The 14855-nt window shown below is 42.6% G+C and overlaps 1 protein-coding gene across 6 annotated transcripts in view; it reads left to right on the top strand.

The window, feature by feature from the left end:
- Window positions 1-10527, top strand: part of MAPK9 (mitogen-activated protein kinase 9) — a 36300-nt gene extending 25773 nt beyond the window's left edge. For 3 of the 6 annotated variants that reach the window (XM_006775391.2, XM_015571555.1, XM_015571556.1), the window contains 7 exons: window positions 336-501; window positions 1916-1987; window positions 4882-5064; window positions 6236-6360; window positions 7658-7721; window positions 8985-9056; window positions 10384-10526. In XM_006775391.2, the coding sequence (XP_006775454.1) occupies window positions 336-501; window positions 1916-1987; window positions 4882-5064; window positions 6236-6360; window positions 7658-7721; window positions 8985-9056; window positions 10384-10526 (825 nt within the window). Of the gene's footprint in view, window positions 1-335; window positions 502-1504; window positions 1577-1915; window positions 1988-4881; window positions 5065-6235; window positions 6361-7657; window positions 7722-8984; window positions 9057-10378 lie in introns of all 6 variants that reach the window. The other 3 variants (XM_006775395.2, XM_006775392.2, XM_006775396.2) reach the window with 3 other exon arrangements.
- The last annotated feature ends 4328 nt before the right edge of the window (window positions 10528-14855 follow it).

The following is a 14855-nucleotide window of genomic DNA, read 5'->3' as shown; positions in this document are numbered from 1 at the left end:
AGGCAGCCCCATCCCTCACACCAGGCACCAGCCCCTTGGCCCTCAGCCCGGCAGCTCCCCCCTCGGGAGGTTTGAAGTAAAGGTCATGAGCCTTTCCACGTGGGGGTGAGGGCAACCAGCTGACTTCTTTAGGCTTATTTATATTAGTTTCAGTTTGAGAACAGGATTTTCCAGAATTGTTCCAAAATGCCAGGGTTCCATTCTACCTTTCCTCCTCCCGCCAGCACTCATGTACTTCAGCAGTCACTGACCTCTCCGCTCCCTGCCAGCATGCGGTTTATTTACTAGTAGCATGCTTCGGTGCATTTTATTCATTCAAACCATTTCTGTCCTAGGATTTGAAACCTAGCAACATCGTAGTAAAGTCAGACGGCACACTTAAGATCCTGGACTTTGGCCTAGCCCGGACAGCGTGCACCAACTTCATGATGACTCCCTACGTGGTGACACGGTATTACCGGGCGCCGGAAGTCATCCTGGGTATGGGCTATAAGGAGAACGGTGAGTGCAGATGGCACCGGAGAGCCTGAGATGTTTAAAAATAGTGCCATTTGTCATCACTAGTGTGTCTCTTTCCTGTGAGTTATATAAACTTTAACGTGGGGACTGTGTTACACACAGATTATCCTAGTCCACAAATAAAAAATCATTACTTTTATATTTCCATTAGTTAAAATTATTCACTTTTGAAGTTAATATTTTTGAATGTTTATCAAAGTATAACATACTTATAGAAAAGAGTATAAATCTCAAGTGTGCACTTAATGGGAGCGCACCCACATAACCAGCACCACCCCAGGCCTCTCCAGGGTCCTTCAGGTCTTCGTCCCCAAGGGAAGATACCAACCTCATTTCCAGCACCATTGATTGGTTTTACTTATTTTTGAACGTGCTACAAATGGAATAATATATGTTCTTTTTTGCATAGAAAAGTTGATATTGGTGTTTTTTTAACATCAAAACTTATTCTAGCAATAACAGAATAACAGAGCTTTTTCAAACTTAGCTTTTGACAAATTTGCCAAAAAAAATGAAATCACATTAATTTGTTTTTAAAAAGTCTGAAAGTTTGCCCCAGCCATCTGAAATGGGCTTTGCCTCAGATCTACTTAGCTGCTCTAACCTGTGCTCCCACTGGGACACTGCTCTGGGCTCTGTTGTTTCCTGCGGAAGGGAGAGAAAACTAGATTCCCGCTTACTTTCTCCCACCCGCCGCCTCTCCAGCAAGGGCATTAGATAGCCCTCTGCCTGGCTGGCAGAGGCGTGAGTTCTGCTGGCCCCGCAGAAGAGGGTGAGCCGCTGGAAGTCAGGACACCTGGCAGGGCCTCCCCTGGAGCTCAGAAGAGCCAGCCTGCCTCTGTGGGCCCTGCTGACGGGACAGTTTAGAAAAGGACCCTCAGGAGGCCTGGGGTTCGCATGTTACCAGCTGCGTTGGTCTCTATGGGAGAAGTTGGAGGAGGATGTGTGGGTCTCCTGCTGGTTTTAATCACCTGGTGTTTGGTAGTGGACATCTGGTCTGTCGGGTGCATCATGGCAGAAATGGTTCTCCATAAAGTCCTGTTCGCAGGAAGAGACTGTATCCTTCACAGGGAGACCTGTAGTGGCCACAGGGTGGGTGAGGGGTGGGGGTGGGGGGACTAAAACAGCTTGGTGTGGGGACAGGCACTTCTGTTTCTGGGGTTTTGTTTCTTTTTTAAGCTGTAAAGTATTGGAATCTTTGCCACTTAAGCCCCAGGTTGCTGTGCACTGATGGCTACACTGGAGGCTGCAACCATTCACATTGTGTGAAGCTCAACTCACCCTTAGCAATTCGTTCTTCCATATTTGTGTGTTTAGTACACTGTTAGAATTCCTTTTCCTCACCTTTGTTTTGTTCATGGCACTTTATAATTTTATCATTTCATTTTATTTTCAGTTGATATCTGGTCAGTGGGTTGCATCATGGGCGAGCTGGTGAAAGGTTGTGTGATATTCCAAGGCACTGACCGTATCCTTCCCGGGACCTTCCCGGCCATGCTTCCTTAAGCACTACAAGCAGCCGGAGCTCAAAAGGAAAACGCCATAGTTCCAGACCGGGTGTAAGGGGCTTTATCATGTTTGTTAAATTAGTGTCACAAACCACTGGTTCAGTTTTACCTTTTCTTTTTTACTTGACTACCTCTAATGATTTTATTGAGGCTTGTTAAGTTAAACTAATTATATTAGCTCTTAATTTTATAAAAAATAGCTTATTAGAAATTTATTATTTGATGAATATATTCTGATATAAATGAAAATGTTATTTATTTAGTTCACTCAAGTAATTTAACTAGGCAAGTTACTGTCTAAATTTAGTAGACCAGTAAGTATTCCTGCATAATTTAATTAATATGCTATTTTGTTAGCTATTAGTATGCATTAAAATACTTTCCCCCAAAGAACAGAAGCATACTACATAACACCTAAGTGAAAAAGATTAAAGTGAAAGTTGGTGAGGAACAACATATGGTAAATTTTCTTGTTTCTCTGACATTTTGTAGAAATTTTTTAAAAACCTGCATAAAGGTATTTTGTGAGACACTGGGAAGTCTAAAATAAATATAAAAGGCCAAAGATTAACTTATCTTGTGGTCAGGAAATCATATTAATGACATAGCACAAAGTAAATAGATAATATAGCTTTCTTTCCTCATATTCCTCATATTCTTCCATCTCTAATGTTTTTTACGCCAACATGGTTCTTCACATATGCCCTTTTTCATTTGTGTTCTAACCACTTAATATTTTCATTAGTCTTTGATTTTGATTTTTGTTGTGAAAGCTTTAAGTGTCTCTGTTCATTGGCAAATTGATGTGTTGTGTTTTTTAAAGGAAATCAAGCTGTGTAGTCAGGGTTTGTATTTTGTTAATTTTAGTTTTTTATAATTTTATGAGGGCAGTTTTTTTGTATTATAAATTATTCACAACACAAACTTGGAATGAAAAGGTTTTATTCCTGTCATTTTATTTACCACATCACAGATGTTATGTGAGGTTAAATGCAGCATTTTATTTTGTTCTAGTAAATTTTCCAGTAGTTTTCCATAATCTACCTTAGATTCACTTGTTTCAAACTGTAAGGAAGGGGGCCTTTATTTTACAAATAAAGTCAATTAAAAAGGGAAAAACTGACATATTCTAAAGTTAAATCATTTAAAAGTATCTAACATTCAGTTTGTCTCAATTCTTCTTCATTTTATGCCTTTCCTTTTTGTATTAAGAAATGTTTTCTTCAGAAAATACAAAAATGAAAAATGTGGGTACTTTTTGGTGCATTATTAAGTAATTTAAAATTCCTACTTTACATATTAACATCTTACAGTGTCTGTAATTAATAATTGTATATATAAGATTACCTAATGTCATTTTCAGAACACACACTGAGATTAACATCATTTTTCAAAGATAGTTTTGCCAGTTTTTCAAACATTAGATTCTGGAAAGCAGTCTGCAGTTCTTATAGATCCGCTTTAGGTTTGTGGCCTGGGGTAGAAAAGGAGCTCCTGTCCCAGGATGGTCCATAGAGAGGATGCTTTAGCCAGGCCACCGTGGGCCCAGTTCTGACTCCCACATGGTGTCTGCATCCTTGAGCAGTCAGAGCCCTTCTGAGCCTTGGTTCCTCTGTGGTATAATGAGAGCTCGGTGGTGCCTTCACACACCCCGGGTGTCAGCCAGGCTTTTGGGACTGTCCTCCTGCCGCCTATCCCTCTGTTATCTATAGACATAACCCCGGTAGCTATTTATTGAGCACCTACCCTTTCCTAGGCTCTCAGCTGACCTAAAGTGGAAAAGGATGGCCCAGCTGCTGAGCTGCAAGGTCAAGGGCTATCGCAAGGAAACCACCAGGATGGTAGGGGGAGGCGGCTGAAACGCTGTATTTGTTTGAAGGCCAGCCCTTCAGTGAGCCTTGTTAGGGTTCTGAGACGTATGTCAGACACTGGAGATAGCAAGAGCTGAGCTTGGGAAGGGGTTTGGGATGGAGAAACAAAGATGGATGGTCAGACTGCCATGCTGTGTAAAGGCAGGATACTGGTAGTGAGTGCTGAGAGAGGACAAAGGAGGAGGACCAAGCCCCTCGGGTGGCGGAGAAAAGAGAAGCCTGTGAAGGTGACAGAGGCCCCTCCTGGAGGGAGAGGCCCTAGAAGCCAGGGGGGAAGTTGCTGAGGGGGAAGCTGGGTGACGCTGTTAAAAAGGTCAGGGTTGAGAATGACCAGTAGGGTGAGGGATGGTCACTGGCAGCCTGGGTGGGCTAGATTTCATGGAGTGATGGGGAAAGCCTGACAAGAGGATGTTTAAGAGAGAGCAAGAGGCTGGGAATTAGAGAAACAAGTATTGACAACTTTTTTTTTTCAAGTGAAAATGTTGGCAAATGCCAGATGTGGGCCCTGCCTCACAGGGCTCTGGCTCCCCAGCTGTGAACTGAGAAGCCCCATAGGTCTTCCAGTTTAGGGAGCTTTAGATCTAACATAGCATTAGTGTGAAAACTGGTTTCAGTTTGCCTTGTAATTACTGTCTAATTTCATAGATAAGCATTTCTGTCATAGGTATTCTTCAGTTATAAGATACCTTTATTTTGATCTAGAATGGGAAGGCATATAGAACTCATTGTATTGATTTAATAAACTGTGATCATACTTTATAAAGAGTATAAGAGTTTTTTTGTTTGTTTTTTAATGATCTAAACTTGGGAATTCAAACCTTATTTGGATATTATTTCAAAAGGCTTCTGCTGGCCATGTAGAGTAGCCTAGTTAATTACTTGTTGACAGGTATAAATATAATTTGTTTTTCTTTGAATGATGCCACTTCATGTAATAGGAGTATAAGGCATTTCAGTTGTATTTTCCTCAAGAGATTCCTTAGATATTGATCAGTGGAATAAAGTTATTGAGCAGCTAGGAACACCGTCTGCAGATTTCATGAAGAAACTTCAGCCAACTGTGAGGAATTATGTAGAAAACAGACCAAAGTATCCTGGAATCAAATTTGAAGAACTCTTTCCAGACTGGATATTCCCATCAGAATCGGAACGAGACAAAATTAAAAGTAAGCTAGCCTCTTGTTTCCATAATCTGGGTGAAGCGTTCATTTTTCATGTTTGTGTTCTAAAACCTGTGAACATTGGGAAACAAAATAGTTGAAACCTTAAAGTAAAGCCATTTCCAGGCTAAAATGAAGGCATTGTGGAGAGAAAGCTTCAAGACCTAGAAGTTTTGTCCTCAATAAAATGACTTAACTAAATTGGCCAAACAAAACTATTCCCACCAGTCAGAAAGACTCCTGCGTTAGTTCCAGCAGCTGACGTTTTAAACGTCTCCAGGTTCACAGGATGCTTGTATAAGGATCTAGCCCCGTTGAAAAGTCAGAAACCAAATGATAGTTCAGTTCAAAAGAAGCTCCTCCTCCCTTTTCCTGTGTCCATCACTAAAATGTGATTTAAGGGAAAAGAGATTTGTTTCTCTCCACATCAAGGTAAATTGCCCCTCAATCAGAAAAGTCCCATCTCTCCTTTGCCTGTATATGTCAACTTTAATTGTCAAAACCTCAGTGAGCCTTGCATTTAACTAAGTTACTGCGGTGTTGCTTTTTTTTAGCTACTACTAATCTCTAGATTTTTTTTAAAGTGTATGTTGACAACATTGTATCCAGGTAGGCAAAGCAGAGGCACCAGGGAAGTGCCCATCCTGTGCCAGTGTGAGATTATTGTGTGGCTTATAAGGTCTGTTCTAGTTGCACTTTGGAACGACATCAGAAATAAATGCTCACTCGTGCTTCGTGTCTGCACAGATGGCAGGGCCCCCGCTCAGCTCTGCACCCTCCCTGGAGAGGTGCTCCCTGGGACTCTGTCTTCCTCTTCCAGACCTGGAGGCTGAAACCACGTCCAAAAGCCCGATTTCTAGTGAAAGAGGCTGATAGTCTTAAAGAAAAAAGCTCTTGATCTTGAACCTATCAAACAATTTTCAAAGTTCATATATTTCAAAAAATCTTTTTATTGATTTTAGAGGGAGAAGAACAGAGAGGTAGGAACATTGATGAGCATCAATCGGCTGCCTCCCGCACCCTGCCCTCCCCCAGGTACATGGACAACACTCAACCAACTGAGCCACACCAGCCAGACCCATTTTTGTTCTATTTGTGCTGTCACAGTTAGTTCTTCATAGTGCAGTTTTCAAATAAACAGCATTAGTTACTAATCTAATATTTGTTTTTACTCTAGCAAGTCAAGCCAGAGATCTGTTATCAAAAATGTTAGTGATAGACCCTGACAAGCGAATCTCTGTGGACGAGGCTTTGCACCACCCTTACATTACTGTGTGGTATGACCCTGCTGAAGCAGAAGCGGTAAGCAGCTCTTGTGAAAAGACATATGTTCAGGGACTTACATTTCCTAGGGTCGTCTGTCTGGTCTAGAATGTCTACATGAGGGGAGCAAGTCCTACATTAAGAGGATCACAGAGAGGCCATGTGATGGGTCACGGCCCCTTTTGGAGCACTTGTTCCTGGGCTCTAGCTCAGTCCTTAGGAAGTGAATGTGCTTATGCTGCGGCCATAGACTCATCTTGGATGCGGATGCTGGAGGGTGGTCACCATATCGCCACTTTTAAGCTCCATGTGTACCTGGCATTGTGCGTTGGGCTTTGGTTACATCATCTTGTTTAGGCACCCAGTCAGGCTAAGAAACTTGCTGAAAATCACGTTTGTTGGTCCTTCCCAGGGGCACCTGCTAGGGGCGCTCCACTCTGAGCTGGTGCTCATGTCCATGTTTCCACAGCACACTGGGGGCGATCCTCAGCTGTGAGTGAAGGAAGCGCATGGTGGATGCTGATTGTGTGCCAGCAGTGGAACTCATTTTTACGTCTTGGCCTCTGGATTTAACCACCATTTTATTTTTATTTTATTATTCTTTTTAAAACCTCCATTTTAAATATTGTTTTATATGAAAAGAATCTGATATATAAGCGTGTGATTTTTAAGCAAGTTTTTGGATCAGTGCACTGATGGGTGGAGGTGGATGGGTTTGGGAGTTCTGATGAGAAGAACTGTCGATCTGAACTGCATTCTCCCCCTTCTGTATCCTGGCACAGTGTCTTGTCCAGGGAGGGTCTCTAGGAAGCAGCCTGTGATGATTCATTTTGTAATTACACTGGAGACCCAGTGCACAAAATTTGTGCACAGGTAGGGTCCCTAGGCCTTGCCAGTGATCAGGGCCAATCAGGGCCTTCCAGCTGTGGCCAGGGCCTTCCTTCCCCGGCTGCTGGCCGCTGGCTGGGGCCTTCCTTCGTTCTGTGCTGCCCCCTGGTGGTCAGCACGTGTCATAGCAAGTGATCGAACTCCCAAGGGGACACTTGCATATTAGGCTTTTATATATATAGATTTGAGCAGATAGCTTTAAAGTGTTTTGAGGTCATGTGATTATAAAGATGACAGTAAGAGCTCTATTTTATTGGTTAATCTTAATTATTTTGATTCTAAAACTGATAGAATATCACACTTTTCAAGAAATCTTTCATAAGCCATGTTTGAAAGAAATTACATCCATATCATAAATATATTAGAAGTCCTCCAAGTGATTCTACCCTTTTCTTAATGCCTCATTATTTTGTAAATTAATTGACTTTACGTGTAACTTAATTTTTAGCCACCACCTCAAATTTACGATGCCCAGTTGGAAGAAAGAGAACATGCGATTGAAGAATGGAAAGGTAACGGGGGGCTGATTTTGATCCATACTTACGACGTTTCTTGAAGTCCTTGGAGGGGCAGTTTCTCACTTGTCAATAATAGCCTTTGGGGGGCAGGAACAAGAAACCCTGCAGGCCATTACCCTCCCTCTCCCCCTTCCCAGGAGAAAAAGAACTCGAAGGTGACAGAGTTCAAAAGGGACATGTATGAATTGTATATTATTGGCTTTAAAAGAGAAAAATAAGGGCTTTTTCACATGACCTTACATTATCAAATCCTGGTTTGTCAACTAAGTGTACTAATTATATCACACCTTGATGACATGTTGCAAAATGTTGGGTAGCCCCAATTTACAAACCCGTAAAGCAGACCTTGGGGACTTCAGCAAGGTCATTTTAATGTATGCTGTAGTCATAAATCATGTGGTTGTATATGTGTTTTAAAATAGAATTTGGGCAAAATAGCAGATCACAAATATGCAAAAAATTTTTATTCCACTATGAGATTAACCAAACAACTCACAACAAACTAAACCAGCAATAAAGAGACTGAACTGATGATTTTTCATTAAAAGTTAGAGTCACTAGTAATTGAGAACCATGGTCAGCACAAGTCAAAATAGGTGACCTGGACCCCTTCCCAGGGTGTCCGGAGTGCCAGTGATCTGCGCACACACAGCAGGGCCTTATACACAGCCACACTTTGTGGCAAAAGGCAGGCTTATTTTATTTCAAGAATCCTAAAATTTTAGAACCCCCTAATAAATTGTTTAATAGTTAATTGTTTTTCTTACCAAGGAAAACCGAGTTGAAGCCAAGAAAAAAGTTAGGTATTTGGATTAATTTCTGGGCAGTCTGGAGGTGCTTCTAGCTCACATGTGGATGCTGTTCGTGTTTGGAGAACCACAGTAATGACAGAGAAACATACAAACACGTGTGAGAGCATCCAGTAGTTTAAAATGTCTGTGAGAGCCACTTGGCTAACTTTCTCTTTCTCTCTGTTTCTCTCTCTCTCTCTCTGTCTACCTGCCCCCTTTTTTAAAATCCCCTCATGGACCCAGAACCACCTACATTTTTGGTGGCCTTAATAATTGGGTTGAAAAGATGTGATCTATCAAAACATGGATAGTTTGGTCTGGGTCGACTGTGTTTCTGAGTTAACTGTGTATCACAATTAAAAACAACACATCCCAGTGCCCTTGGAGTAGTTCCCGTTGACTTGGGAGAAGGGTTAGCGGTGCCAAGAGACCGAGGAAGCCTTTTCACTTGCACTTCTGTTTGCAGAGCTAATTTACAAAGAAGTCATGGACTGGGAAGAAAGAAGTAAGAACGGTGTTGTCAAAGATCAGCCTTCAGGTTAGTCATCGCTTTAATAGTGATCGCATTCTTTCCCTGGTCAGCTTTCACAGCTGGCAGTGGTGTGTGAAGTGCCAGCGTGACCAGCACTGGATTGGAAAATCCGCGTGTGCTTAGCCTCCCACTGGGTTTGTCCTGGGGGTGGCCGCTAGCGTTACACTGAGGTGCCAAGCAGTGAGCCAGCCTCATTGTAAACATTCCTGTCCCAGCCTTGCAGCTGCTGTCAGCTCCATTTCCAGATGAGGAAACTGAATGTAAAGCCTTTTCGATGTGCATGACCCGCTTTGTCCTGGCCCAACCCAGTTAAAAAGAAAACGAATGTGAATCTAATTAAGATGAGTTTGGTTTTCTTTTGAGAAATTTATTCATACAGTTACACCATTTTCTCCTCGACCTACCTAATGGGAGAAGCCTAACAGCGAGGCAACTGTGATCGCTAGAGACAGAGCATGTCTGTTCCTAAGCCTGTGGGAGGCCACCTGTTTTTCTCACAGAAATTCTTCATTATAGAGATTTTCTCACCCAACTTCTATGGCCTATGTGCAATGCTTCTTCTTATGGAATTTTATATTCAGCAAGACAAATGGGTCAGTCATCCAGAGGTTGTGTAACTTCAGCATGAGATTAAGTGCTTTTTGTTAATTAAGCCCACATTTAAGACTGCAGACACCAACCTCTGAGAGCCTGAATGTTTTACTTTTGCTCAGACCAGACCAAAATATGGATAGTAGCAAGTAGGATAATTTCATTTGCCTTAATATGTCAATTTTGGAGATTTCTAAAACAAAAATAAAATTAACAGGAGGACACCACATTTTCCCCCCTTTCTTGCTGGTTTGTCTGTATACAGCCCTTATTTTAGTAGGTATTTTTATTGCAAAAGAATTCTTCAAAGCTGATGCTTTTGTCCTTGGATCAAGTGTTTGCGATTATAACTGAAATGTCTGGTGGCATTTGAATCCTATTTGGGCTTAAGCCTGTTCAGGTACTGATAATTTTAGGATACATTCAGCAATTTTCTTTAATATCCTTTTTAACCCAGCAGGCATTTTTAAGTAGTTAACATGATTGTACATGAATACATATATGATGCTCAGCCACTAGGAAGAAAAGGAGGATGTTTCAGGGAAAGACAGGAATATTTGGGATTCTGGGCCTACAGAGGACTCTAGGAAAAGCTCAAAATGTACAGTCAACTAACTTCTCATTTATGCTGACAGTTAGGACGGGAGCCACAGAGGACAGCGAGGAGCGCCCTGAGGCTCCCTGCCGGGGGTGCAGCAGTGTCCTGCCTCAGGTTTTACTATGCTTGGTTTTCTTAGCACAGATGCAGCAGTAAGTAGCAACGCCACTCCTTCTCAGTCATCATCTATCAATGACATTTCATCCATGTCCACCGAGCAGACGTTGGCCTCAGACACAGACAGCAGCCTCGATGCCTCCACGGGACCGCTTGAAGGTTGTCGATGATGAGCAATTTGTTTCTTTACTTGTACGGTAATGGTAGTGACAATTTCTCATCTTCAATGACTGTTGGGACTTATATGCATGTGACCACAGTGCTTGCTCCAACTTGCCATCTAGAACTTTGGAAATCAATATTTAAATGCCAAATAGTCTTCCAGGTAGTGCTGTTTCTAGAATTACCTCTTAATCTTAAGTACTTTGGTGTCTGTCCAGAAAAAATAGGTTTATGTGTATTAATTGGCCACCATCATATTATCATATCTCACCTTCTTTTATGGTATGATTTATTCTATCTTTTGTATTTCAGAAGGAATATAATTACATCTATTTAATAAATAAAAAAATAGAACTTTTTAAAAATTTGTCATGTTTGGGGCTGAGAATTATCTCTGCTAAAACCAAGACACTTACATGCACGTTAGTCTGGTGGCTGCACATTCAGCCTCACTGCATGGCAAAGTTCCAAGTTGTGTTTTGTGCTGCTGAGACATACATACTTTTAAAATCTTGGTGACCCTAACTCTTTTTTTCTTGGTCTTATGAACTTACTATTAGTTTAAAATGCTACCTAGAAATTCACCATCCTTATTAGCCCCCTAACAACCCGTCTCAGTAATATGATGGCACATAGCTCCTTGAATCCATTATTGCCTTTAGAGTAGGGTTTTGCAAAATGACCACCAACGGCCATCACAGGCACTTCCTGAGGCTCGCTCTGCCCACAGCGAATGGGTCCCTCCTTCCGTCTTCGTTCAAGGTGAACGTGACTGCGCAGGCGGGTTCCCCTTCCCCACAGCAGGCTCAGGGCCTGCTTTCCTGAGAGAAGCACAGGCGTCCCCGTGGTCTGTGTGAGGGGCAGGCTGACGCCGAGCCTGCCGGTGGCCTCCCACGTGGTGTTGGCACCTTCTCCTCAGGGACGTGGTGTGTGTTCTGGGAAAGCTCTTCAGAGGGTGTGGAAGAGACCCTGAAAGAGTCGTGGTTCACTATTGCATCTTTCCTGATTCAAACTGCTCACCTGAAATGGATGCTTTCAGACTTTTGCATGTGGAAATCATTCAGAATTCACTGAGATGCTGGGTATTGCAGTGTCACTGCAGAAATGGAGCTACCGATGGTCACATTTTGGCTACCTGTGCGCATAATGCTTTTCCGAGAGCTTATTCTGTACGGATTCCTGTCTCACGTTTAATTGTTTTGGAAGCTGTTGGGTCAACATTCTCTAGAATTGTTCTGAGGAGGAACTTTGGTAAGCCAGTTTATTATAAATATTAGCTACGATATTTTATTTTCTCTGCACCAGTTGTATCTTATTGGTTGGTATTATTATTGGAAAGTAGAACCTTTGATGAGCAAATTTAATACTGAAATCAGTTTTATATTGTGAGCTTTAGACACACTCGAGTACAGGATGGAAATACTAACTTGGAATGAGGCACAGACACCTGCTGTGGGCTTGGGCTGATTTTTGTGTTTGGAGGCTGATGGTCTAGTGAAGACCGTTATCACTATACATGTAAAAGTGTCTTAAAATGGCCTTTCCTCTAATCTACATTCTTTTAAAAGCTTTACTGAGTCTATCTTTTAAAATAAAAACAAAGAAAGAGAAAAGTTTTAAAAATTTATTCTCTGCCCTGGCCATATGTAAATGCAGCACCAGGTGCTGAGGGTGCAGGGCAGTCCCGCTTAGCCGGGCACCCCACAGATGGGCCTCTTGCTCGCTCCTTCGTTTGTGTTCACGATGGAGCCCACGTTGTGCCAAGCCCACCTTCCACCAGGTGGCGGGGAGTGCATGTAGGACAGGCCACAGGCTGTAGACAGCAGAGCTCCACAGGGATACCTCCCCCCTGCAGGGCCCCCCCCTCCCCCCGAGGGAGGTGTGCCAGGTCCTGGTGCAGTGCGCGGGGTTTCACACTGGTCGCTGCGGATGAATGCTGATGAGAACTGAAAATGTGCTCAATTTTTCATCTTCTCTATTTTATTTTTGTAATTTATATTGTACACAACCCTGGAAGTAACTATTTTGGACACATATTTTTATAAACCAGGTAATTTGTTATTAGCCTGGAATTTGATCTAGGTTCCTTTTGTTTGTTTTCACTCAAAACCAAAATGACTGCCTCCCCTTTGTCAGGTCTTGATTTCAAGTGCAGGTTCCAGAGAGCAGAATCTGTCCAAGTAGGAGAGCATTCTAGAAGCACATGCTGCTCAGTGCTGACAGCTGTGGTCTGGAGATGCTAGTGTGGCTCTGTTCTTAACTCTGGGATGCAAACTCAGAGCCACGGTGCTGAAAGGAAACCTTCAGCAGGGCCTTGCCGGCAGCCAGAGCCCCTCGTCGAAAGGTTGAATGGGATGCTGGTTTCATCCGGATTTGACGCTGTGTCAGTCGTGGTGGTGATTACGAGGTCTTCTGCTTGATCGCTAATTAACGCCTCTGATGTTTCATGCTGGCGGTGAATACAGGTGTGACCTCAGATCGCATATCTCAAAAGTAATATTGCCTAATGTTTTGTAACAAAATATATTATGTGTGTTTTGATTGGTGAAAATAATACAGATACATTTTAAAAGAGAAGTGTATAGCATGTCCAATTTTTGTGTGTTTTGAAGTGACAATTGACTGTATATTTCTACATCACCATCGCTGATTACAGATTTAACGTAAACACAGGTGGATGTTGAAGTGTCGTCATTTCAATCAATACTAGCAAATGTTTTTAAATTGAAAGAGAAAACATTTCTGTTAGATCACTTACTGAAAATATTCTGCAAATTCCTGAATCTGTTTTCAGAACGATGTAGTACAAAATTATTCAGCGCCGTGGTGTAGTTGCTCACAAGGTGTGGCCCGGAGACCCCACCGATTGGTCTGCCCTTGTATCACATCATGTCCCTGGGGCACCCATGTGCTTGTGGTTTGTGCACGAGATGAGCACTTGGGTTTTGAGTCACTTTAGATGTTCACAACTTAAGACAACAGGCGTAGAAGGTCCCTCAAAGGCTCACTTTCTTTTCTCTGCTTAAAAAGACTAGAGCCATTTCAGATAGATGAGTGTCGGTCTTATTTTTAACAGCCTCTGGAGAAGGAAGACATTTCTCTTGATATTGGTCTGGGTTCCATTTCTCTATCTTACCACCTTCCCATTTTCAGTGTAGACAGTACTGGAATGCTTTTTATTAATTGACAAATGGTACATGGTGGGGGGGGATTTGGGTAGGGGAAGGGATAATATTTCAAAATAACGATATCGTCATGAAGATTCATTCTGTGCCTCCTTGTGTGACTTTGAGCATGAGGTTATCTTTGACTAAGGCAGCGTTTTTATGTTTTCTTTCTAATAGGAAAGTTGGTAACTAAATTACTAATAACAGTGACAGAGTGGCCAGTCAGGTCCCCTTGAGTCTTCACGTGGCCATGATTAAGAGGGATGCACCTGTCAAGCCATTGGGAACTTGTCATTCGCTGTATCCTCAAGGCCCAGGGCCACACACTCCTTCATAGTTTGAAAGATCAGGGCTCTGGGGCCCAGGATCCTGTGAGCAAGGGCGTTTGCAACCACGGTTTCTCTGCTGTGGTGCTTTAGATTTGGAGACTATTCAGAATCAGCTTTCTAACTCCCAACCCCTCCCCCGCACAACAGTGAGACGGCTGCAGCCCCCGAGGAGGGGGTGCAGGTTTGCCCTGAATATAGATCTCACTCTTAGTCATAAACGCCTCTGAGACGTTGATGAGAACTTGGACTCTCTCCTCACACAGATGCCACGAGCACAGATTTTGCCAAGTTTTCTGAGAATCCTGGTGGATGCCGTGGCAAGAGCTCCTTTCTAGAAGCAGCTGCTGGATGCTTTGCGTTCTTAATGGGAAGCAGAGCCTGCAGGAAGGTTCCAGGGCTCTTCTGCTCTTCCTACCTCTGACACTTTTGCACACAGATCTTGGGTGTAATATAGGGACACCCTCGCTCTGATCCCCAGCACCAGTCAGTATTCTTATTAAGTGCCAAAAAGAGAGCATAGGGGCTTCGCTGCAGTGAAATGAACACAGTGCATGATGAAAGGTAGAGCTGGAGGCTTGTGATACAGATTCACGGAAACATAGAAGTCGTTATGTACAAGTTATGAAATAAACTCTTAAATCCATAATTTAATGGTTGATTCTCCAATAATATTTTATTTCCTCCTCCTACAACTTCACTGTACTTTCTTAGAATTTTTATAAGTGTGCTTTAAAATACTTTTTTTACATACTTAGATGTCAGATGGAGAGAGAAACGGTAGAGAAGTCCTCCGGTTCACACCTCCACTCAGAGCAGGAATCGACCTGGAGGGCTCACCTAG

This window comes from Myotis davidii, unplaced genomic scaffold (assembly GCF_000327345.1).
Source record: "Myotis davidii unplaced genomic scaffold, ASM32734v1 scaffold648, whole genome shotgun sequence".
NCBI lineage: Eukaryota > Metazoa > Chordata > Mammalia > Chiroptera > Vespertilionidae > Myotis > Myotis davidii.
This window is presented reverse-complemented; position numbering and strand designations above follow the sequence as displayed.